A 26228-nucleotide genomic window follows, 5' to 3' on the forward strand; every position below is an offset into this window, starting at 1 on the left:
TCCTGTTGACTGAATGTCTCAGCTATCAGGCCTTTAAAAATAAACAAACAGCAACAAAAGTATAGTAAACCATCTTATCAAAAGGGTGTTAATACCAACCCATCACAGAATATTTGATATTGTGTTGGAATAAGACAATAAAAACAAATTAACAGACTTTAGCATTTAAATATCACTAAGATTTTGCCCTCATAGGGGGGCGTGGTTTGGGGGCACCTGGGTGGCTCCATTGGTTGAGAGACTTTTTTTTTTCCTAAGGATTTTATTTATTTATTTGACAGAGAGAGACAGACAGCGAGAGGGGAAACACAAGCAGGGGTAGTGGGAGAGGAAGAAGCAGGCTCCCAGCAGAGCAGGGAGACCGATGATGCAGGTTCAATCCCAGGATGCTGGGATCATGACCGGAAACTAAGGCAGACACTTAACGACTGAGCCCCCCAGGCGCCCCAGAGCGACAGACTCTTGATTTGGGCTCAGGTCCATGACCTCAGGGTTGTGAGACAGAGCCCAAGCTGGGCTCCACACTCAGTTGGGACTCTGCTTGAGATGCTCTCTCCCCCTGCTCCCCACCCCACCCCCTGCAATGCACAGACTCTCTCTAAATAAATAAAAACTTTAATAAAAAATTGTTCAACCTGCTAGAACTTTGTTCAAATTTCATTAAGATGTAATACAAATAACCTCCAATTTACTTTTTACGTTATCAAATTCAGTGGTTTTTAGTATCACAGTTTTGTAACCATCACAATACATATTAGGAAATTTTCATCATTCCAAAAAGGTAATGTAGAGTTACAAGCCTGAAGTTCTAGATCATAAGTAAAATAATTTGAGTACAATAATACAAAAATGAGCTACTATTTATTAAAAGCATACTTTGATCTAGATACTAGATATATCTCTATACCATTGTCTTTATTTAATAAACTTCTTTTAAAGTTCCTGGCTATTCTTAATTTTCATTTTGTTTTCAGGAAAAAAAGAAGTATTTCCTATAACAATAATTTTTTTTTAAATCTTAATGTATAGCAAAGTCTTCCGTTGTTTCAGGTTATCTCTGTAAAGCACTTCAAGGTTGAATATATTTTTCATCTTTTTACATGAAAAGAAGTATTTACTAAGGTCTCTAATTTTTGTTATCTAGTTTCCTTTTCCAAAATTACTTAGCTTTAAAGCTTCTATTTGGGACATATTTTATAGTTGATAATTAACAGAGCATACCTTTGAAGTCTATCATGTGTATTAGAGAAAACTGGAATGTTAAAAGTCGCTAAGTTAAGCTCGACTTCTCTCACGTGCACACATCCAGCAGGGGGAAGGTAACTTGAGAGTCTAGTACTTCAAACTTTAATCAATATATTTTCTCCCTTTAGTTAGAAAAGTAATCACATATCAGCCCAGGAATCTGGAGTAGGACCAGCCTTAGGCGTGATCTCTGGAACCAAACCAAATGTGTTGCGGTATAAGACAATGGCAGACAGTGCCCTTCTGGCTAGCTCCCACGCAGCTTCCACACATTCAAAAACGAGTTTGAAATTCCACATCCGCAGGACCACTTGGTTCTTTTAAAATGGGAAATACTCTTACAGAAAGGTTAGCACAAATTCCCACAAGGTGTTAATGACCTCATCCGTGGGATTTCTGACATCATTAAAAACAAAAATATTCCTTCCTTCTGCTTTTCTGCTCTCCTATTTCAACATTTACTGTCATGAAAATGTTTTTTAAAAAGTACAAGTTCCAAGGCAAAGACAACCTACTTCCCAATTTTGCCAAAAATCCACTTTTCTCTAAAGCATTACAATAAAGGCATCAAAAGTGAATGAGGCAGAACATAAAGCAAGGAACTAATTAGGGCGCGGGCCCAGAGAAATGATTGCGCATACTCGGAAGCACACAGGTCAGAGACGCAGGCCCAAGGCTGTGATTCCTTAGTTGCACTTTTTTTTTTTTTAATAAAAATTTTTTATTATATTATGTTAGTCACCATACAGTACACCCCTAGTTTTTGATGTAAAGTTCGATGATTCATTAGTTGCGTATAACACCCAGTGCACCATGCAATACGTGCCCTCCTTACTACCCATCACCGGCCTATCCCATTCCCCCACCCCCTCCGGTCTGAAGCCCTCAGTTTGTTTCCCAGAGTCCACAGTCTCTCATGGTTCATTCCCCCTTCTTTTTACCTATTTCCCACTAAAATGACTGTCGTTTTCCCTTCCAGCACCTTCCGGCGGAGGCACCTCGAAATGGCTGCCGGCCTTCAAAGGCCGCTCAGAAAGCTGCAGGGGACCCCCCGCCCCCGCTCAGCAGGAGGCCAAAACTGTTCCCGTTATTCGTTATTCGGCATGACCGTGGGTGCCTTCTGAGCTCAGGAGCCTTAACGGGCAGCTGTCAGAGCCTGTCCCCCTTCCCCGGGTCACCCCGGAACCCGCCTGGGCCTCAGGCTCACTGACGCGCCGCGCGGGGGACGGCGGCCCCGTGCGCTGTGCTGGCGACAAGGGCGGTCAGCGAGCGAGCCGCAGGGTCAGCGCAGCCTCCCCCTCCCCCCACCCCCCCGCGGCCTCGTGTTCTCCAGGCGGTGACCGACCGCTTAGGAAACACCTCCCAGATCTTTCTTCAGCGTGAAGGCGCTGTCTGAGCGCTGCCTCTAGGCGTTGGCCGAGCACGCTGGAACCCCGGGCCCCGTCCCACCCTACTCCGCCAGCACAACTGCCCCGCAGAGATGCGCCGCGCTAGTGGGGGCGCTGGCACCAGGCCCCCACGCGCACCGCCCCCTCACGGTTACCGAGAACCAGCAACGCCTTCAAAGCCGTCCCCTCTTGAGGCCCTGGCGTGAGGAAGGGGTGCGGCAGCCAGCAGGGCCTGCAAGCCCCTCAGTGCCGCCTCTCTGGATCCTTCACCCAGAAGTCTCCCAAGGGACGTTTGCCCTGTGCTGTGAGGACCCGCGCTCCTCACCTGCCGCCTCTGCTACCTGCTCGCTGCTCTTGGACGGTGCTCCCAGCACGCCCCGCGCGCCCCCCTGGGCTATCCACGTTCCTCAGCCGCCTCCTTCGCGCGCTCTCTTAGCTGTTCTCGGCGCTGCTTCCTGTGAGCCCCACCCACGTGCGGCACGTGCACTCTCCCGGCATGCCCCACAGAGCCCCGACACGCCCCATGTACCACGTGCTTCCCCGGCATGCCCTGCGCGCTTCAGCACTTCCTGCCCACGCTGCTGACGCCAGTTCGCGCCCGACGGCCCCTGCCATTCCTTTGGAGAAGGGCCGGGGTTGGCAGGAGAGGTATCCAGTGTGCGAGGCCCTGCAGCTGTGGAGGGAGAGGGCAGCCGCATCCACGAAGTGCATCAGCGTGGGAGCCGTAGGCGCCGTTCCCCGCGCTGGCCGGCTTCCCTGGCTCAGAGAGGCAAGTGCGCCCTTTGCCTCCCATGAAAGGCCCGCGGAGGCCGAATCGTCCCTGACTGGAAGGTGGTGCAGCGCTCTGTGGAGAAGCAGCTGGGTGCAAGCACCTTCGGGACACCTCTCCTTCTTTTGGCAGGTATTTATGAAGCGCCTGTTGTGTGCCTGGAGCTTTTCTAGGAGTTCGTGATGGACCATAAAGCAAATAACATTTCCTGTTCTCGAGGACCTTGTATTTTATTTGGGAGTTGAGGGATAGAAAATGGGATAAATGAGAAAAATAGGAGTATGGTAGATGGTGGTAGGTGCATTGCAGAAAAATAAAGGGGGATGGAAAGCCAGGGAGTGTTGGGAAAGCCTGTGACAGAGGCCAGGAGGTCTCATGAAGACATGAAGGCGATGGAGTGGGTAGCCACAGGGATGTCAGGGGACAAGGTTGCAGGAGAGGGAGTAGCGAGTCCAAAGTACTGAGGCAGGAGGGTGGCCAGCTGGCCGCAGTGGAGCCCAGAGAGGTTGAAGTGGGATACACAGCACTAGCCCTAAACCATGCACTTTGCGGTTCCTGCACCCAGGCTGCTCTGCTGAGAATGGACAGACAGGGACAGAGAGACGGGAGGGGGAGCCCTTAGGAGGCGATGGGGGTGATCTAGGAGAGCAGTGGTGTGGCTTGGATCAGGGGAGGGCTGGGGAGGTGGGATTGGGTTGTGAACATGCTTTGAAGTTAAATACGTTTCCGTCGTGGATTGACATGGGGCCTCAGAGGAGCCAAGTATAATTCCAAGGTGTTTGTACTAAGGACTTAGAAGGACAGGGTTGCCATTAACTGAGAAGGGGAAGGCGGTAGGAGGAAGGAGGATTCCGGGATGAAGATCAGGAGGGGTGCAGTTCTGGACATGTCAATACTGGGAAGTGAAGAGGATCTGTTTGTAATAGACAGAATTTAAAACCACGAGGCTAGATCACCAAGAGACTGAGTGTAGGAAGAACAGAAGTCCTTACACTGAGTCCTGGGAGTCACCAATGTAAGTTCCTGGAGATGAGGAGCAACCTCACGGGTGGAGTGCCAGGATATTATTAAGAGAAGAGCCAAAATTTTTCAACCTCATATTTTGCCAGGTTCCAAAAGGTATATCGTGAAAAGATGAGATTTTGTATTGTGTTTAACTTTGATCCATTAATTTACTTATTTTGTATTTGCGAAATAAACTTTGTTAAAGAGGAGTGCTTTTAGGTGTCTTTGTAACTCAGTAAGAAAGTGCTCAATACTTGTTTGGTTACTTATAACCAGCTGGGAGATGATATTAAGTGATTATCACAAGATCGATGACCAAAATGAGCCTCCTATGACAAACAGTTTGCAACGTTAAGTGAACAAAATACAATCCTCTGGAACAGATATACCAACAAATAAACTTTTTGTCCTTTTTTTTTTTTTAAGATTTGCTTATTTGAAAAACAGAGAGAGTGGAGCTCCTGTGTGCCCAAGGTGAGGAGGGGGAAGCAGACTCCCTGCTGAATGTGGAGCCCAAGGCAAGGGTAGATCTCTTGACCCTGAGATCATGACCTGAGCCAAAATCAGGAGTTCCTCACTTATCCAACTGAGCCACCCAGGCACCCCTGTTCTATGTCTGGTTTTATGTCAGCAGTCATTGGAATTATTTAAACAAATCTTTGAAGACTACAGAAAAGTTCTTAATCCTACCTGTTATATACACATAGGAAGAAAAAACTGCATTAGGACAAGGTGAAAAATAAATATAGATTCAGTTTTAGTAAATGTATATGTTCACTAGCTTTTCTTATCTGTTTAAGCACAGATAAAGTGGAGTGTTCTTCATTCTGAAAAACACACCTGTCAGCACTTTGTGTTCTTAATACCTCTGCTATTGAACTTATGTCCTCTGGCTTCAACAATTTTAACAAGGCAGAATTAAAAATATTTGAAATTTTCAATTATGCCCACATCACCAAACACCCAAGTACTAAATGTCCAGTTGTAGTCTGTTAAAATGAAACATTGCCTTATGGAACAACATAGATAAATCTTTTAAAATTAAAATGTGAATAAATCATACTTAGACAGTTTTATGGTTTTTCAAAGAGGACCATTCTTGTTTACCCACCAGTCAGACCTGAAAGTAGAACATTACCTGCATCTCCAGTATTCCCCTTCATGCCCTCTCCCAGCCACTTCCCCACTTGCCCCAAGGTAATCACTGTTGCAATTGCTAATATCATAAATTAATCTTGGTTCTTTTGAAAATTTATATTAATGGAAGCATACATGAATTGTGTCTAGCTTCTTTTGTAAACATTATGATTGTGAGATCCATATTGTTGAGGGTAGCAATATCATCATTACTGGATACGTTCCATTACATTCCATTGTGTGTATATACTTCAGTTTACCCTTTCAGAGGTTAAATGGACAATTACATTGCTGCCAGTTTGGGATTATTATGAAGAATGCTGCGAAGAGCATTCTTGTATAGAAAAAAGTCCTAGAAGGCCATATAGTTGTGTAATTCTGTTTTTATAAAGCTCAGTAGTTCTCCAAGAAAACCTGAACAGTGAATTGTTTCTTGATGTATTTTTATGTGCATAAATATTTTTTATAAGCAAGGAAACAATAAACACAATTCAGGATAATAATGATTTTTGGGTGGCAGAAGGATAGGATGTAGGAGGAGCCTATAGTCCCCAAGTCAAGTCAAGTCTTCATTGGTGTTCATGTATATTATTCTTCTTCAAAATATATATGTGCATTCACTTACATGAACATTACATCATTATTTTTAATTAATAAAACACAAAATGTCATAGGGCCAGCCAGAATTTTTATCCAGGGAAAAACTTTAATGACAGGATACATTTTGATGAAAATCTTTTGGACAGGCTTGTTCAATTTACTAGGTATATGAGTTACTTATGTTTGTTTCCCTTTATCTCACTTGTAGGCGTTCAAGATGGGAAAGAATCTTCTTAAAGATTCCCCCCACCAGGGGCGCCGGGGTGGCTTAGTCCTTAAGCGTCTGCCATTGGCCGGGGGCCTGATCCAGGGCGTAATCCCAGAGCCCTGGGATGGAGCCCAGCATTGGGCTCCCTGCTCTGCTGGGAGCCTGCTTCTTCCTCTCCCACTCCCCCTGCTTGTGTTCCCTCTCACTGGCTGTCTCTCTCTCTGTCAAATAAATAAATAAAATCTTAAAAAAAAAAAAAAAAGATTTCCCCCTACCAGTTTGTATGTATCTCTTTTATGAAGATCAGGGTTGTTGCATTATGTTAAATCGTGTTTAAACTGTCTGGGCACACAAAGATTGGGCCATATTTTGTGGTTAGGCAAGTACCACATGAAATTGAAGGTCATTTCTGAGAAAGATTACCTGGGAAAGTCAACTCTTCAGTCAGGGAGCTGAAACTAGGATGATAAGCCCCAGGTGGGGGCTGAGGCTTTGTTTAGCATGCACCTTGACTGGGAATTTGAAGAGTTTGGATGTCTAAGATTGTATTTGTGGGTAAAGCATAATCAGCTGTCCTCAAACATAACAGAGGGAGACTGGGACTCAGCATGACGTGTCCCTAGAAAGGATTCCCATTGGGTGTGTGTGCCTCATAGTCACTTAAGGAGAATTGAGAATCTAACGAACTGATTCAGTTGACCTCACTGCTTCATTTATTAAAGATGAATAGACTCAGGCTCTAAGATCATTGTATGTGGTGGAAAGTTATTTTTTGCTTCCTTTAGCAAAGTTCATTTGAATATTCTGGCCCTGCTGTAAGAAAGCAAAGAGAGAGCTATTTCTTCATACTTATGCCAGAGTGCCACGGAGGAGAGTAGGGTGGTGGTGGGTGGCAGGGAGTGATATCAGTAATCAATAAGAGAATCAGGGAAATAAGGATATGCAGAGACTAACATTTTCTTCTTTCTAGCATCAGCCTTAGAGGTCCTAAGTGGTATTTTTATTCAGGTAGGTAACTGTTCCTGACATGGGGCTTCTAGCTTACAAGAACACCACTGCCCTCTTCATCATTCACATCACTTTTACACTTACATGGATACATAGAGCACTTTGGATTGCTCCTAGGTGTGCACATTGTTAATTTTAAACTATTTTCATGCTGTTGCTGCATTTAGCCTCTCTTTTTTTGCTTCCTAGGCTGGGAAAGAAAGAAAACAGCTTTATCTTTGGTAGATGTTTGGGAAAAGTTAGAAAACTTGGCTAGTCCTCTTCCTAGTGACAGATAAATAAATTAGTCCGCATTTTTCAGTATGGTTAAAGTAAAATTATGACATTTCCAGGTACTTACATGCCATCTTCTATATCAGTTTATACCCTTACTCATCCAAAAATATTTATTGAGCACACACTGAGTGCTAGGCACTGTGCTGAAGATACAGCTGTGACCAACTGTCCCTGTCCTTGAGGAACTTTTGGCCCAGTGAGAAGGGAAGATGTGTAGACTGATGACTTAGTGAGTGTGTGATAGAGATAATCAGAGAATCAAGGAATATTGAGTGGGCATTAGTGGGAGGGAAAGAGTGTGATCAGCACGTGCCTCCTCCAGCATTGACTCCTAAGCTGAGTTAAAAAGGGTCCTGAGTTCTAGACCAAGAAAAAGAAAGTAGGAGAAGGGAGTGAGGAGAGTACTCTGTCAGAGAAGGGGACTTGAGCAAGGGTATGGAAGTGAGGATAGGATGCTGTGTCTCCAGAGATCTAAAAATAGCTCACTGTCACTAGGCTGTAGGTTTGAGGTGGAAACGACAAAGGATGGAGCTGGAGACAGGCAGATTTTGATTGATCTCGGATGCTTTGGTAAGGAATGGGAACTTCAGTTATTGGGAGACATTGGAAAGTCTTAGGCAAGTAGTGATGTGATCAGATTTTAATTTAGATTCATTCTTCTATGGAAGGCGGACCTGAGGAATTGAAGACCAGAAGGAGAATCTGCTAAGTTATTGTAAGCAGGTAGGCAGGTAATCATGAAAGGCAGATCTGGCAGAATGGTCCTAGGGATAAAAGAGAAGAACACTCATCAGATGTTTAAGAGGGAAAATCTCTGGGTCTTGGTGATGGAATAAATTTTGAGGGTGACTTGGATGATTTGTAAGCTTCTGACTTGGGAAATACACCATTAACTGTATTTCATAGAACTGTCTGGAATTCTAAACCCTTTACGAAATTAAATAGGATATCTGGAATTTTCCTTATGTATACCATTTTCCTCTTATTCTATTTACTTGTGTTGGAGACAAAAAGAGATTTTAAAAACTAAATGTAATTTTGCAGCCATGTCCTTCTGTCAAACATTCTCCTTAGGAAAATGTGCCTAAGAATGTATTTACAATAAGATATATAGTTAACTTGTCATTGTTTGAAGTTAGTGAGGATAACTGCCCTACCTCAGCAATGAACTTCAGACATTCAATGAGCTTTGTGGTCAGATAATATCCATTGCTCTGTACTCCTCATTTCTGCTTCTGCAGTTCAATTGAACAGAGATTCTCAAATAACATTTGGTGTTATATGTGGTTAAAAACAACCTCAAGCCATAATGCTTTATTTGAAAATGAACAAAAATGTAAAATATTTAGAAAATTTTGAAAATTGTTGCTAATAAGAAATTATTTAGAAATCAACCGAATAAGCTATATAGATGAGAGCTTTAGATATTTTTTGAAGGAAAAAGTTAACTTATGCTAATATAGTATTTGAAAGACCTGGATATAATGCAAATTATCTGTGTAGATATTTGAATTGGGAGTCCCATCTTTGTAGAAGTGCCCATTTGTTTGAGGGAACCAGTTCTCCATGGTTATATCTATATAATGGAGAATTTAACTATCAATGGGCAGGAAAAGGATGTTCAAGCACATCTTATGAATGAGTGACAGAAAATGAATAAAGAATGTAATATTTGCTTACTTTTGCCTTATAATGGAAAAGAAACCGAGTGCTTTTTACAGTATATTTTTACCTGAGGAACTTTAGGAGTGGAGTTGGCTTTCTCAATATTTATAAAAATGTCTTTTCTGGAGGGGCAGTCAGGAGGAGTTTGTAAATATTTGTGTTCTTTAATTTCTCAGGTTGGTTTGTTTCCAAATTTGCCTAGATTTACTTCACCTTGGAGCACCTGCCAGATAGGGTTTCCTCATACCTGTGTTTTAGAATAAGGAAGCCTTGTAGAATAATAATAGCAGCACTAGCTAAAATCTATTGAATGCTGTCTATGTGCCAGACCTTGTACTAAGCATATTATAAACAGTGGCCTAGAACAGGTAATTGTCTAGCTCATAGTTACCCATCTCTGATAAGTCATTAAACCAGGGGCAGGATCCAGATCACTAGTGCCAAAGTTTTGTTTTTAACCATTTCTGGAGTTGGAACTGGGACCGAAATCTGGAACAGTATTGATGTTGGATTATAGCTATAGCCATCATCTCAAGAGACTGCTCTGCTAGAAGTCATGCGAAGATTCAGCAGTTCTGAGAACTGTTTAGGGAAGTAGGATAATCTGCTTTACTATTTTTGAAATATATAGGAACGTTATAACACTAAATGTAAACATTTGAAAAGAGAAAAAGTCTCAAGTCAAGTACTCGTCTAGTCAGTGTCAACAGCGGAGTACTTCAGAGCTTGAGGAGTAATGACGTTTTTGCTTTGTACAAAACAGGTATTTCCCTGTTTTTTTTTCCCCCTGTGAGAATTGGGCACGCCTGGGGAGGCGGGAGTGTCGAGCAAAATTACTGAGTGACGATTCTGGGCAGCACACTGTTTCACTGAAGCAGAGTGATGGCACTGCGTGTTTTAAGTCCCCCAGGCTCGGGACTGTCCCATCACGTTAACAGTTTAATAGTTAACAGACTCGCAGCGGAGCGACTTGGTTACACAGTGACATCCAGGGCTGGCTGTTCTGATCTGATTGCGAAATCGCGGCGAAGGTGAAGTGCGGCCGCTGGTCCCCTGCGGACCCTACTTGTACCGCCGCAGCGCGACTCTACGCGGGTACCCTACGCCGGGTGCCCTTTACCCCCCTGCTCTGCAGCCTTCTGCGCAGACGCAAGGGAAGCCCCGCCCCGCCGCCCGCCCCAGCTCGCTTCGCCCTCCGCGCGCTCCAACCACCGTGCTCCTGAAGGGCACCTTCTGCAGCCAGTCGACGCCCGCGCGCTGGGCGGGGGCGCGCTGGGGTTGGCGGACGGTGTCGGCCGAGGGCGGGCCCCTTGAGTGACAGACGTCCTGTCCAGTCATCGGAGGCCGTGTGCCACCGCCCCCTCCGCGGCGCGGGCCGCCCTGCTCTGGGCGCGGGGCCGGAGCCCCCGGAATGTCCCGGGCCCAGCTAGCTGAGGCGCGCGCTCCGCTTCTCCCGACTCGGCTGGTGTGTGCACGGCTTGAGGCTCGCCGCGTTCCGAAATGGCCGAGCAGTCGGACCAGACTGTCAAGTACTACACCCTGGAAGAGATCCAGAAGCACAACCACAGCAAGAGTACCTGGTTGATTCTGCACCACAAGGTGTACGATTTGACCAAGTTCTTGGAGGAGGTGAGTTGGAGAGACGTGACGCTGGCTGGGGTTTGGGGTTTCCGTGCGGCGAGCTGTCTGTCGTTCGCACCGCGGCGGGGTTGAAGTGTGCGATTGTGTGGAATGCGCTCGCCCGTGCGTGCACACCTGAGAGCGTTCCTCCCGTCTGCACCTCTGTGTTTGCATACCTGTGCTTATGTTCAGGCGCCCCCTGAATCTAGACACCTGAGTAGACGCACCTAGCTCTGCACGCCTGGGAGCGCGGCCCCGCAGTCTGCACACCTGTGCCTGCACACCTGGGAGCGTCCCGAGGCGCGTCAGCCGGCGTTGCTGCTGGGCGAGCCATTTTAGCAGCCCGCGGCGTGCTGGCATCCGGCAGAAGCTGCCTCCCTCCGCGGGCGCGTAGCAGAGCACCACTTAGCGCTTAGTGGGAAGCAAGATCGCGTCTGGGGCTGCCTTCCTGGGAGAGGGCGCTGCTGCGGAAGGATTTTGAAAGTACCCTTTATGAGTTTACATAAAGAGGGGGCTCCATCAAAGACTCGGATCTTCCCATTTCTGTTATTCCGGGAGTGGATTCCCAGTTCAAGCCGGTTGCAGACCACCCGCCCTGAGAACTGTGGGATCCCACAAGAGAAGACCCTGAGTTCCGAGGTCGGGGTGTGGTCCCCACCCGGTCTCCCCGGCACCCAAGGCCTACCCCCACCATCCACGCGCACCCTGTTCACTAGCAAGGAGCGCCGTGATTGTTAACTGCATCCAATAAGGACTTCACGGCGAGGTACAGTGCTGGACTCTTGGGACTAGGAAATTAACCCCGCCGCCTGTGCGACGCTTTGATGAAGTAGGAAGGAGGAAGGTTAGGTAGTGAGAACTGCCAGTAGGACTCGATCCTTAGCTTTGGAAGTTGTAAACTAACTTTGCCTAACTTAAAGGAAAACATTCCTTTGATAAGATTCTTTGCATTAGGTTATAATTTTTGCAGCAAATTCTAAGGTGCTTTTCTTTGCTACCTCTGTATTTTATCACTGTGGGTGAGTTTGAATCATAAATCTGAATGCAACACTTAGCCAGCTTGGCGCCCCTCCTCCAAACAAATGAGAATGTTTAGTGATGGGAATTTTTTTAAATAGTTGGCGGAGGAATGAAAATAAAAGCCTGGTATTAGCTGAATCACCATTTACATCGAGAGACTTTTGCAGAGAACTTTTTTAAACTGTGTTTTAAAAAAGTTGAAGCTGATGCTTATTAATAAGATATTTTACTCCTAAATTGTCATTCGGTGTTGTGCCAGAAGATAAAATAGTGTTCCGATTTAGGAGTGATTTATAGTAGGGAAGCATACCTGATCTGTCCCTTCTAGGGAGCCACAGGCGAGTTCGAAACCCTGCATCATAACATCAGGGCTAGCTGATGCCAAAGGTCTGCTTTCAACTGTTCCTTCTTCCTTTCCCATGGTAGGTGTAATTCTAGAATTTTAAGATTCAGTGTGTGCTTTCTTTGTTTCTATCTGTAAAAAAGAACAGCATTTATGAAAGAATAATAGGATATTTTATGAAGCATTTTTTTTCCCTTTCTTGTGGGTTCTGTTCTATACATTGTGTTGTACAGGTGGCTGCCCTGGCCTCTGCCCCACCAGATGTCAGCACTTGCTCCCCAACGGTGACAGTCACAGTGTCTCCAGATATTGCCAGGTGTCCACAAATCACTCCTAGTAGAGAATCACTGTCCTAAAAATGTATTTTGCATAACTTCTAAGGGTAAATTTCTCAGAAGGAGATAATAAGGAAGAGAAGATTAAATTTTAAACTACTTACATTTCATTCTTATGAGGCAAGAAAGAGAATTGCACAAAATTTTCTGAGTAAAATTGTTTAAGGGATGCAAACAAGCTGTTGGGTGGGTAAATTAGCTGAGGGCCAATTCCTTTATTTTATTGTATTCCATACTCTGAAAGTAGCTTGAGGAGAATGTGTAGGTATAGGTAAAATGCAGTGAAATGAGCTTGTCTTTAATTTTGATAACTAACACAGCGAGATAACTAAGAACTATTTATAGTGAAATAAAAAGTTTATAGTGGTCCCTGTTCCTTTTCTCAATTGATACCTGGTAAAATGCCCCCTGTAGAAGCCTGCCTGTGACTTGAGTTTGGGGCACCACTGCTCTCTGGTCATCATGCCCTTCCTTTTGATCAGGAAGTTCAGTATCTTCTGAACTGTTTCAGGTGTGTCTCCCTCAGTAGATGACAACCTGAGAGGAAAACACATCATTTATGTTCCCAGAAGCATCCGTTGGAGGAAGCAGGACTAGCACAGGAAACAGTGCTGTGCAGGGGTCCGCTGAGTCTCCTTCAGCTGGGAGCACACCCCGGAGGGCTGCGGGAGGCCTCGGGCAGGAGCTCTGTAAAGAGGACCTGAAGTCCACAGTGGCAGGGTGGGAAGGACAACACAGGTGCACAGAGCGGGGTCTTGATTAAGGTAGCAGAGTGAGGTGGCTGACATTTTGCAGTTGGACCCACTGGCTGGAGGGCAGGCCTCTCTGGGGTAACACCCCATCCTAGGATCCCTTACCGTGGTTTCCTGCATCTTAAACACAAATCCTCTCAGCTTCTGCAGTCAGCCCACTCTGCCAGGTGTAATTCTTCCTAGATCCCTCCTGTTTCCATGACTCTGTTCTGCCAGTGCTGTTTATCTCATAGCTTCTTTTGAAACAGAGAAAGGGACCCAGGGTATCTGTCTCTTCCTTCCTGCCTTGCTGCTTTCTTCCATCATTTTAAAAGCTCCAGGATTTCATGAAACTGTTGCATGTTAACTAAAGAATGTTCTGCTTTTCCTGACTTAAGTATGAAAGGTATTTCTTTTTTCTTTTGGAGTGGGGGGCTTCCTTCTTCTAAAGTGAACTTTCAATCCTTATGGGCTCTAGATCTCCCTCTACTATGAATTCACCCGTCCGTATGGACAACAAGACTTTTCATGGTGGAGTATTTTTTCCTTTGAGGATATTATACGTTCATATGCACGTCTGCATTCATGTTGAGAAAATGTATAGTGTGATGGGTGGAAGGGGGTACTCATCTATCTACACTCTATGTCTCAGATACCTTATTTTAAGGTAAAATGGGAGGATGATAGTGTACTTCACAGGGTTATTATAAGAATTAAAATAATGCTGGTTAAACACAACACAATACCAGACACGTGGGTAAATGCAAACTTCTAGTTTGGGGCAGGGTTGGCTGGTGGCTTGTTTTCTGTAGTATCGTATGTAGCTGAGTGTTAATAGGAGATTTTAGGTAAAGGTGTAAATCTGACAGGTGATGTTGAAATGAGATAGGATTATATAAATTATATCCTTCCAGTCAAGAGCAGAGGTGAAATTTCTAAGTTGTGCAACGAGCTCTATCTCTTAAAAATAATGGCCTTTAAAAACTGGTTTGTTCAAGAGGAGGGTAGACACCTGAGAGGGCAGGCTGGCTCATTATTAATGGCAAGCTAAGTACCAGCAGGTGTTCAGTTACTATCTGATGTTGACCTACAGGATTTTAAGCTTTGTTGCCTGCATTTTTTGGAGTAGATTTTTTTTTTCCAGTCCTGAGTTCTAGTTTTTTAATTTATTTTCATGAAGTGTGGTTTTGTCTTACCCGATTATATTATTAGCAGGGCTAATGACTGTAGAACTTTGAGGGACAGTTACTTCAAACGGAAACGTAGGCATTTGTGGCTGGGAGGGAAAAAAAATGGTTTGCTTTTCCCTTTCTGTGATTTGGGCAGTAGTGTGTATTCAGTTTTTAAGAGCTGTGGGAAGCAAGGAGAAAGCGTCTTATAACTGATGAAGTTATATTAACTTGATTTCCGTTCCAGTCAATAGATGTTTGATTTATGAAATTGACATCTTCCTAAAAAATGTGAGAGATGAGAATGCCTTTGTGTCAAGTTGCCCCTTCCTTGTTTCTGTAGAACATTTCCTGGTTGTCCTGGGATTCTGATGCTCTGTACCTGTGTTTTAGATATCCTTTAACATCATTCTGCTTCACAAAGCTGTCGGCTCCTGGCTCTTTTTTTGCTTTCAGAGACTTTGCGTTCATAATAGCAAGTTTGATGCAGGGACTTACTTTTTGTTATTTTCCTTGAACATGGCCGCCTACTTTGCAGAAACCAGTGGCTCCGATCCTGGGGAACCTCAGTTCGCCTGGACCCAGGAAGAGAGTCGATGCTTGAAACTCGTGTCCTTAATTCTGAAAAACACAGAGGACCATATATCTTTACCTTTGATGTGGGGTGACATATTTAGGGCTAAAATCCTAAGTGCCTTTGCTTTTTTCAAGGAAGTTTGATAATACTCTGAACTGATACTACTAGAGAGCTGTGGTTGCACATATGTCTTTGATATATGTAAAGTAGGAATGTTATTATTATTTCACATACATAGTTTGGTAAATAAAACTTTAGAAAATAATGAAATCTGTGGGAGTTTGAAAATGTAAAGGGATCCTTAGGGGTAAATGTGGCTCAGGTGTCTTAGGTAAACAGGTGACACGGCCACAAGTCTACTTGAGGAATGTGAGCCTGGGCAGGGCCTCTTTTACGTTTCTGCATTTTTTTTCTTGGTAACTTTTTGGTATTTTTGAGAAGAGGTTTCAAGACTGCTTGTGAGCTACTTCGTTTTGAAACAGTTAAAACCTAACAACAAAAAGCAACACTTGAGATTGTTAACTTTTGATTTTCGTTCATCTCGAAGGTGGATGAAAACTCCAAAGAAAGGGCGAATAGATCACGCGGGCCAGCTTGGCCATATCAGGGAGTAAATAATGCTCATTTCTACTGAATGCAGGTGTCTGTTAACCCCAAAGTCCTCCAGAACCATAGAAGACAAGCAATGGGTACCTTTTCTTTTCTTTTTTAAAGATTTTATTTATTTGAGAAAGAGAGAGAACATGTGCACGTGCACGAGCTGGGGGAGGCACAGAGGGAGAGGTACAAGCAGACTCCCCGCTGAGTGCAGAGCCTGACACAACATGGGGGGCTCCATGCCATGCCCCTGGGATCTTGACCTGAGTGGAAATCAAGAGTTGGAGGCTTAACCCACTGAGCCACCCAGGCGCCCTGTAATGGGTACCTTTTAATATAATGGAGTTTGAACAACCTAGGTCCCACTACACATTCTAAGTGTTGGATGGGGATTAAGAAAACTGGGTTTCATCTTTGACCTGTTTTGAGGTGAATCAGGTAAAATCTCTAGATCATTTTCTTCATTCTTAAATGGGGACTATTCTGTCCTCTATCAAGTTTGTGAATATTAGAACAATATGAGTGTAAGCACTTGGAAAAGAATATAAATATTTTGATTAAGTTTTCTTACAAATTAAGTGTTAAAATTTTGTGTGGAAGGTTCAATATTTATTTGGAACACACACCAAATTATAATGTTTAAAGCAAAAATGGTTCAAAATACAAATATTTGCTTGAAATACAATTTTTGAGGAATATATGCTGTGCATGATGGATAGATCTCTTTTCTGGTGCTTTTTAAAAATTCAACTTTACTTTTTTTCTTAATGATTTTATTTATTTGAGAGAGAGACAGCATGAGCATGGGGAGGGGCAGAGGGAGAAGCAGACTTCCTGCTGAGCAGGGAGCCCAACACAGGGCTCGATGCCAGGACCCTGGGATCATGACCTGAGCTGAAGGCAGATGCTTCACCAGCTTAGCCACCCAGGCACCCTAAAAATACAACTTTATTGCTTTTGGGGAAAAGTACACATGATGACTCTAAGGAATTGGGTAGTATGGAAAAGAGCAAGGGAAAAGTCAAAACTTGCAGAGTTCCACTGCCCGAGGTGACTGCTGTGAATGTCTCGATGAACACCCTCCCGATAGCCTTACACACAACCACCCTGGCCCAGGGATTTGTTGTACATAAATGATAAAGTACTCTGCATGCTGTTTGGTAATCTGTCCCGTCCCCCTAGACGTGGAGGGCACCATTCTGTTTCAGTAAACTGTATTCTTCCTGGCTGCTTTCTTGTTAGGTAGATGTGTCATAATCTATGTAACCAATCCTCTCTTTTTCTTTGCACATTTCATTCGTCAGTTGGCCACCTGTGATCGTCTCCTTAGGTAAGTCTTTATAAGCAGGATTGCTGGGTGAGAGGTTACATGCTTTTCACGCATATTCCCGGAGTGCCTATGGTGATCGTACTAATGGCCACAACCCAGGCTTACACTCCAGTGAGACTTTGCTCAGTGCTTTGCTTTGTTTTCTTTAGTAACTGAGAGACCTAGTTGATTACCCTCCTCCTCTCCTGAATTATTTGGGTGTGTATTTTTCTCAGCAGGGGCAACATATGGAAACATTTTTTTTCTCCTTTAGCATATAAATTTTCTTAAAAATGCAGCTGTAGCAAGTAACACCTTGTTTATCCTAAAATTACCAGCACTAGTCCTGTTTAGAGCACTCAGGAAAGTGGCCTGAGGTAGCAACAGAATAATGAGGATGGAAATAGCAGTGCCTCACGGCCTTTCTCTGTGTCTTGATAAAGTGTGCTGCTTTTCCCTGTTATCCTTCAACCTGGTTTTCTTGGGAACACCTATTTACAAGTACCTATTTATTAACTGGCTGCTTGTGTCTTAGACTGGAGAGTGAATTGAAGATATGGGACTCAGTTCACTCTGGGTGAGTAGAATTTGGTCTGAGCGGCCTGTTGGTAAGTGATCTCTCGTCAGTGGGAGCTGACATCTGTGGATGACAGAGAGAAGTCACATTCTTGCGTGCAGGGTTGTGTCTCTGGTCAGGCCCACGAGGTCCCCGTGTCCAGAGGGATGGCCCTGAGCCAGTGCTGCTGCTGGGAGGAGCAGGATGCTGGGTGGAGGTGGGAGGAGGGCGGCATCCACGGCTCCAGGCCCAGTCAAGGGCCTTCTGTCCTGGCTTTCTAGGGGTGGCAACCTGCTGCTTCTCGGCAGTGAGGGCCTAGAATGGGCTGTTTTCTACCTGTTTCTTGCAGTGCCTGCTGTTGCTTATCATGGGTAGGCTGAGTTTCGCACAGCTGTGTCGAAAATTGCCCGGGACACAAAATATACCCAGCCTGCTTTCCCATCTTTCTATCTTCAGAAAGTGTCAACTAAATGTCATGTGTACTCCCTCCCTTGGTAGAGATCCCCAGTGGACTGATGGTAAAAGTGATAGCAGGGGACACTCACTGAAAGTTGACTGGCATTAAGTGTGTGTTAGATGGTGTGCTGAGTGCTTTTTGTGCACAAGGCCCTCCTTCACATTTGTACTTTTAATCCCCAAAATGATCCTCCTAGGTTGGTGGTGGTCTTCTCCTTATTAAAGGTAAGAGAACTGTGGCTGGGGAAGTCAGGGACTTGCTCCAGTCGCATGGCCAGTGAGGACAAAGCCAGGATTTAACTCCAGGTGGCAGGACTCCCCAGCCAATGTTCTTCAGCTAACCCCATGACCAGGGCATGAGACCTGGGATAACTGGGAGAGCTTTAGAAGACAAGAGCCATCCATTTGGTACATAGTTGCTGTTATTTGCTTTGAGGTTTCCAACCCATGTCTGGAGATCCCTGCAGGAACCAGGGAGAAAGCAAAGGGAAGTTGGGAATGGAAATATTTGAACAAAAAGAAAATTCTTGTAAGGTCAAAGGGCAAAAATGTGCCTTTCTATCTGTTGTTACTTTACTGTGTTGCTTTCTAGAAGGTGAAGGAGATCACCAGCCATTCCAGTTTCTCACAGGAGGCTTTTTAAGTAGAGTGTCTTGGTGGCGTCTTCAAGGACTCTGTTCCTAACACAGATGGATGGTCTTAATCAGTGTCCTGTTGTTTAAGAAGAGTTAAATGCGGGGTGCCTGGGTGGCTCAGTCGTTGAGCGTCTGCCTTCGGCTCAGGGCATGATCCTGTCGTTCTGGGATCGAGCCCCACATCAGGCTCCTCCGCTGGGAGCCTGCTCCTTCCTCTCCCACTCCCTCTGCTTGTGTTCCCTCTCTCGCTGGCTGTCTCTCTCTCTGTCAAATAAATAAATAAAATCTTTAAAAAAAAAAAAGTTAAATGCTGATTTGGGTAGGTTTCTTAAGTAAGTGCCCTGGGAGTGCTTGTTCTGAATGGAAATCTGATGAGGTTACTACTCTGATAAAATCCCTCCTTGGGTTCAGCTAATCCCTGCCTGCCCCTTCCCAACCCCTCGCTGATTGTGGGTCCTCATCCCCGGAGCTGTGCGTGACACCCTGCCTTGTCTGCCCACATCACCATTCCACTTAACGTTGCAGCCTCGGGAGCCCCCCCCCCCCGGAAGGTCTCCCCCCTCTCTTGCTGCTTCCCTTCTGTCTTCTGACTGCTCTATGATTGTATGTGCCACGCGGTTGCGGTACTGGCCAGACTCTGTCCAGTGTTCCTCAGAGCATGACCTCACTCAGTCTCCAGGATTTCACTGGTTCCACCAAATTGGTAGTTGCTATGAGTTTTCAGTTTGAGGAATGTGTATTGTTATTCTGTTAGAGAATGTAACTTCTTGAAGAAAATCAAAATACTTTATTTTGTGGAAACAGATTGCCATTTCTCTGCTTAATTCTTTTCAGTGGCTTTCTGTTGCATTTATAATAAAATCCCATCTCCGTGTCCTGGTTTAATAAGTGCATGATCCGGCCCCCACTGCAGGTAGTAATACTATCCCCCTGCCCTCCACCCCTTGCTCAGGCCCTCTCTGTTTCTCAGACAAGTCAGGCGTGTTCCTGCCATAACCTTTGTACTAGTTCCCCCTCTGCGTGATGCGTATTCCCTTGATCACTCCCCTCTTGAGCTCCCAGCTCGGTATCTCTTCCCAGGACGGGGAAGCTTCTGTCCCATCGTCCTGCTTTGCTTCTTCATTAATACTTCATTCGATACCTGCTGTTTTTCTTGTTTGCCTGCTTGCAGCCTTCCCCACCAGACAGCGGGGACCCTGTCCAACCTACTCACTGCTACCTATCCTGGCACATAGTAAGTGCTCAGTAAGTATTCAGGGTGGAGGAGGGGAGAGTCTGATGGAGGGGCACAGACACATGCTCTATACCGTCTTATTTCCTTTTTTTCCCCTCTTTCCACACAAATGCTACCTACTAGTTTTATTATGACATGATCCTTTCTTGGCTCATAGATGTTTGCCTGGAATTCTGTCCCAAAGACTTAACATTTAGAAACTGGAGAGACTTTATTAGGACAGTTCAGATTATGACATAGCCTCAGAGTGTGGACTGTAAGAATGACACTGAGCCAGGCTCCTAGGAAGTCAGGAGAAGAAATGGAGAGTCAAAGGCTGGGGTCTCCAGTACAGTCTGCCAAAAGCCAGTGATCCCGCTTCCTTCTGCTCACCCAGAGTCCCTTCTGAAGAACAGCTACTGTTCTTCCTTCTGCACAAACTAGCCCCCTCCTCACCCCTCACCCCACTGGGTGGTTCTCGCCCACGTTCAAGCATGCCCTTACTGCTGCTGTCCTAAAACACACTCACACGCAGCTCCTCTTTACTCTACTTCCCCCTCCTGGCGCTCCTTGTTTTCTGCTCCCTTATGGAGAAAAATCCTCTGAGAAGGTTGTTAAGCCTCCTACCGTCAGTTTGTCTTCACTGTTCTCTTAAGCAGTTTACCCAAACCGTTCTTGCTCAGATCTGCAGTGATGCTGCTGGTCCGTTTGCAACTCTCTGCTTGGTTTTCCTGCACCCCATGATCAGATGTTCCCCTCTCTTGGAGCCTGTTTTTGCATGTGGCTTCCAGTGCCCTTCTCTCCTGGTTTTTCTCCCACCTCCCTACTCCTGCTCTCTCTCCCTTCTGACCTTAAGGGGGGAGTGCCCTCCAGCCCCGTGCTTTGTACTTTCTGTGGGCCATCTCATTCAATGTCGTGACTTTGAATATGCTGGCAGCTTCTAAATTTTTATATCCAGGGCAAAAAGACCTCTTCCCTAGCCTTGGGATTGTTGTATCCACAGTCTGCTTCACATCTCCACTTAGATGTCTGCTAGGCCCCCTACACCTAACATATTAGAAACTGAGCTGACTTTCCTTTATAAAACTGGCTCCATTGTCACACTTACCTACTTCAGTTGATGACAGTTCTGTCCATTGTCTCAAGTCAAGAACCTTGAGGCCATATCTGACCCTCCTCTTACCTCACACCCCACATGAATCCAGTAGGACATTCTGTGGGCTCCACTTTTATAATAGAGTCAGATTCTGACTAATTTTTCCCACCTCTCCTACTGTCTCCCTGGTCTGATCAACATTGCTCCTTGCCTGGTGTCCCTTGCCTGGGACAGCAGACTCCCACTAGAGTAGAGTGGCCTTTTAAAAGGTAAGTCAGAACATATCGCTTTCCCATATATACCTTTTCATGACTAATTACACCACCTGATTTAAGATTTAGACGATCGCTATAGCAATCAAGAAAATTGTGGTCCTGGCAGAGAAACATACACACAGACAGTGGCACAGAGTAGAGAACATGGAGGTAGACCCGTGCAAATACTTCCAACTGGTTTTTGACAAAGATGGGGAAACAATTTAATCGAGGAAGGGTAGCCTTTTCAACAAATAGTTCAGGAACAATTGGACATCAGTAGTCGAAAAGTAAATCCCTGACCTAAACCTCACACTTGATTAAAAAAAAAATTAACCTAAATATAGGTCATAGATCTAAAGACAAAATGTAAAATATTTTGAAGCGACTTAGGCAGAATTCTTAGACATGACAGTGCAAGTGTGGTCCATATAAAAACAAATGGATAAATTGGACTTCATAATAATGAAAAACATTTGTTTTTTAAAAGACCTCTTAAAGGAATGAAATGACAAGCCACTGACTGGTAGAAATTTTTTTCTAATCTCATATCTGACAAAGGACTTATATCCAGAATATATAAAGAATTCTCTAAATTCAACAATAAGGAAACTATCCCAATAGAAAATGGGCAAAAGACTTGAATACACATTTCTTCCAAAAAGATACATGGATAGCAAATAATCACATGGAAAGATGTCCAGCATTATTAGCCACTGGGGAAATACAAGTTAAAACCACAGTGAGATAAACTACAAACATCTTAGAATGGCTGTGATAGGGGTGCTAGGTGGCTCAGTTGGTTAAGTGTCCAACTTGATTTAGGCTCTGGTCATGATGTCGGGGTCATGGGATCAGCCGTGTTGGCTCACGTGGAGCTCCACATTCAGTGTGGAATCTGTTTGAGAGTCTTTACGTCTCCCTCTGTCCTTCTCCTCCCCCCCCGCCTGTGCATGTGCTCTCTCTCTCTCTTCTCTTTGACATAAATAAATAAATCTTTAAAAAAAATAGTGGGGGGGGCTGTGATTAAAAAAAATACCGATAACCCAAATGCTGGCGAGGATGTGGAAATACTGACTCCGGCATGCATTACCGGTGAGAATACAGAATGGTACTGACACTCTGGAAATCAACCTGCTTTTAAAGAGTTAAGTATACACTTACCATATGAGCCAGAAATCCTAATCCTAGCCATTTGTCCTAGAGAGATGAAAACCGTGTCCATGTGAAAGCTGTGCACAAGTCCCAGCAACCGGAACAATGCTGGTGCACAGAGAGGACTCCATATTTATTGATTGGATAATTAAGAGTTTATAATTGTGAAATATTAGAGAATTGATACAAAATGGCTGTAGGCTAGTAGCTTTATGTGTCATATGCCCAAATTGGGAACAACTCAAGTGTTCTTCAGTGCATCAGTGGTTAGGCTGGTACATGCGTAGAGTAGAGTATGACTCAGCACTAAAAAGGGAACAAGGCAACCTGAACGAGTCTCAAGTGCGCTACGCCAGGTAAAACTGATAATCTTAGAAGATTGCATATAGTGCGATTCCGTTTATGGGACGTTGTCAAAATGGCAAGATGACTGAGGAACAGATGAGCGGTTATGGGGGTGACTAAATGGGCAGTGGGGGAGCCCTTTGCCATGATAGAGCTGTAGTACGTGACATACATGTGGGAAAGTGTTGCAGGCCGGGACACACCAGACAGACACATGCGTGTCCCTGAGAAAGTCAGTCTCCTGAACTGGGTTATGCCAAGGTAACGCTCTGTACTTCTGTAGGATGTCTTCCGTTTCCGTTGGGGAAGTCTGGGCGATGGGTTCCTGGCACCGGTCTGTACTATTTTTACAACTTTTGTAACTACTTCAATATAGTTAAAACAGACAATAACTTCAGTGGCTCGCTCTCTCTTTCATGGCTAAAGCCAGCGTCTGTTTGATGGCTGCAGGGTCCCATGTCGCTTGGCGCCAAGTTCCATCTCTGATATTTCGTTCTGCTGTCGTCTTCCTGTCATGTCCTGCTTCAGACATACTGATGCCCTTGTTCTTCTGTGAACATGCCAGGACCTCTCCCACCTTAAGTACTTTGCAATGGAATTTATTCCCCCAAATACTTGCATAGCTCACCTGTTCATCTTCTCAGTAAGGCTTGTCCAGACGCCTGCCCCCCACTTTAAAGGTAAGTCCCCCCAACCCCCTGCACCCTAACACCATTACCCTGCTCTATTTTTTCTTTTTTCTGTAGAATGCTACCTTCTAACATGCTGTATAATTATTCTATAACTTAGTGCTTGTTCGTCTCCCTCTGTGAATGCAGGAGCATACGTTTTTGCAGCATATGCGGGAGGATGTATTTCCTGCTTTATTCCCTGATGTTTTCCAGCAACCAGACCAATGCCGGCGCACAGAAAGGACTCAACACGTGTTTACTCGATGAATAGTTAAAACTTTTTAAGTGTAAAGTATTAGAAAATTGATGCAGAATGGCTGTTGGGCTAGCTTGAATAATTTCCCAGCAGCTTATTTTATTTCTGTCTTGCCCCCAGATACAGGTTTGAGCCAAATTTGTTGGTCTCAACACTAGATATAAAAGGGAAAATAGGGCTACGATTTGAGGAAGAAAGTGAGAAAAGACGGACTGGTGCCACCATCAAGCCTCCTTTCCTTCCCCATCATTGTCAATGCAGGCTGCCATGTCATCTCGTCATTTCGCCATTCTAACCCAAGGTGGATCACAGACTGGAGACTAACAGTGCGTCATAGGTCACCACCCGTCTGCCGCGGGGCCCTCAAGCTTGGTGGCTTTGCTTATTCTCCTGAGGAACATCAGGTTCAGATGCGTCACGAGGCAAATGGTGTGCTCTTCTAACTCCTCTCTTGGCCTCCGTGTCCCCTGCTCTTTTCCCTAGAAGCAGGCCTGTCCCTGACCCTGCGCTCTACCCCAAGGTCCTTACCTCCGAGTCGGGACTTACGTTCCTTTGGGAGATCAGAGGAATGGTTCAGTCAGTAGTTACCACACCTGTTTTATTGTATCTACAAGAGAAGGTGAGTTTTGGTAGAATTAAAAGTATTGGCCAGGGCATACTGATTAAACGCAAAATTACCTTTGACTTACAGCATATTTTAAGCCAAACATTTACTATCTCAACCCTAAAAATAACCAAGAAGAATTTTGCTTCTGTCTTTTCAAGGAGGGAAAATCTCAACAGCATTCTGTCATCACCAGCTCACAGCTGCATCACGTATCTGTTCTTATCCCCATGACCTTCAAGAACGCTCTCAATGTTTGTCGTCCTTGCAATGCGTAGTTTCTGTTAACTCTCGTCATTGGGTTCTTTGGCTTCACACAATTAGGCCTAGTAATGTGATTTAATCCACAGAAATCTCTTGAAGATAAAGGGCAGGGTAGATAGAACTGGGGCGTCTTTTGGGTTTGGTGCTAGACTTGGCCTTCAGCAGGTCACGAGGGCTGGTACTGTTTAGTTTCTGGACAAGGTTCTCGTGGTGATAGCAGATGGGGGTGTTGCAGAAAGGGAGCAAAATCGATGTTACTATAATACCTATTACAGGCCAGGCATGCTGCTCCTTGTGTTTTCTCTCCTCGGGAGGCATTTATGATGTGGAAATGGAAGCTCAGAAGGATCCAGCACCTTCCTGGGTCACCTCACTAAGATGTGGCAGAGCTGGACCTTGGTTTTGTTTTGTTTTTTTTTCCTATTTTTATTTTATTTATTTTTTAATTTTTTTATTATGTTAGTCACCATCCAGTACATCCCTAGTTTTCGATGTAAAGTTCCATGATTCATTACTTGCGTATAACACCCAGCGCATCATGTAATACGTGCCCTCCTTACTACCCATCACGGGCCTATCCCAGTCCCCGACCCTCCTCCCCTCTGAAGCCCTCAGTTTGTTTCCCAGAGTCCATAGTCTCTCATGGTTCATTCCCCCTTCTGTTTACCCCCCTTTCTTCTTCCCTTTCTTCTCCTACCGATCTTCCTACTTCTTACGTTCCATAAATGAGTGAAACCATATGAATATTGTCCTTCTCTGCTTGACTTATTTCGCTTAGAGCTGGACCTTGTTGAGCTTACAAAGTACTGCCTGCACACAGATGCTGGGACAGCTAGGGTACAGACCACAACTTCTAGAATACCAACCATGGCATGGGGACCTGAGGAGTGTAAGCAGGTAGATGTTAGAGTCCAGTGAGGTGGTCAGGGAGGGGTCACGAAGGTTAGGGGGCTTGCAGTGACTAAGGAGGGGTCTAATTTCGCAGTTTGATCAGTGATAATGGAAAGGGTTAGGTATAAAGCCGGTGGGAGGTGATACGTGCTTAATTCTTCTTTCTTATTGCCTCTCCCAGCAATGCATCTTTATACCTGTGAAATCAGGTTATTTATAGTGCCTGACAGTCCTCCAGGATGCCCTTGTGTTTCTGCCTCTTGTGTTTCCTTTGCATAGACCACCGTCCTTCCCTTGTTCACCTGGGGGACAGCTGCTGAACCCTTCATGCCTCAGTTCAAGCATCTCCCCTTAGTGCCGTTCCTGGCCCCTGGTTGGCCTCCCTCTCCTGGGAGTTGATCCCGCCACTTGCTGTGCTATAGCTCCTGTAGCCGGTGCTCGCTGTGCTTAGCTATTTTATGTCTCCCTGTCTGGTTGCTCACTGGACTGTAGCTCCCTGAGGATGGGGCCAGTACTTAGCCATCTTGGAAACAACAGAGCTTGGCGTGGCACTTAGCAGAGGTGTGAGTGAGTGGACGGCTCTCAAGCCAGCGGCAAAAATGCATAGATAGTCCTCGTTGTAAGTTTCCTCCCATGATCTTCAAGGGAAACAAGGAGAAGTAATTCAGATGCTGCTGGTGAGCCTCTGGTCCCTGAGCTTTGAGGGTACAGTGAGAGCGCACATGCAAAGCCGTAGGCAGTGCAGAAAAAAGTGTCTGGAAATTATAGAAAACATATGGTTGGGCTGTCTTGTTTCTTTTTTTCTAAATCTTGTATAAATTGTTTATGTT

The 26228-nt window shown here is 45.0% G+C and overlaps 1 protein-coding gene across 2 annotated transcripts in view; it reads left to right on the forward strand.

Annotated features, from left to right (window-relative positions):
- Positions 1-10673: 10673 nt before the first annotated feature.
- Positions 10674-26228, forward strand: part of CYB5A (cytochrome b5 type A) — a 36809-nt gene continuing 21254 nt past the window's right edge. Inside the window, exon 1 of one of the 2 annotated variants that reach the window (XM_045790269.2) lies at positions 10674-10930. In XM_045790269.2, coding sequence (XP_045646225.1) covers positions 10802-10930 — 129 coding nt within the window. In that variant the 5' untranslated portion in view covers positions 10674-10801. The remainder of the gene's footprint in view (positions 10931-26228) is intronic. The other variant, XM_045790268.2, reaches the window with a different exon arrangement.

The sequence above is a fragment of the Ursus americanus genome, chromosome 19, assembly GCF_024610735.1.
Source record: "Ursus americanus isolate L20-20 chromosome 19, mUrsAme1.1.p, whole genome shotgun sequence".
Classification (NCBI taxonomy): Eukaryota; Metazoa; Chordata; class Mammalia; order Carnivora; family Ursidae; genus Ursus; species Ursus americanus.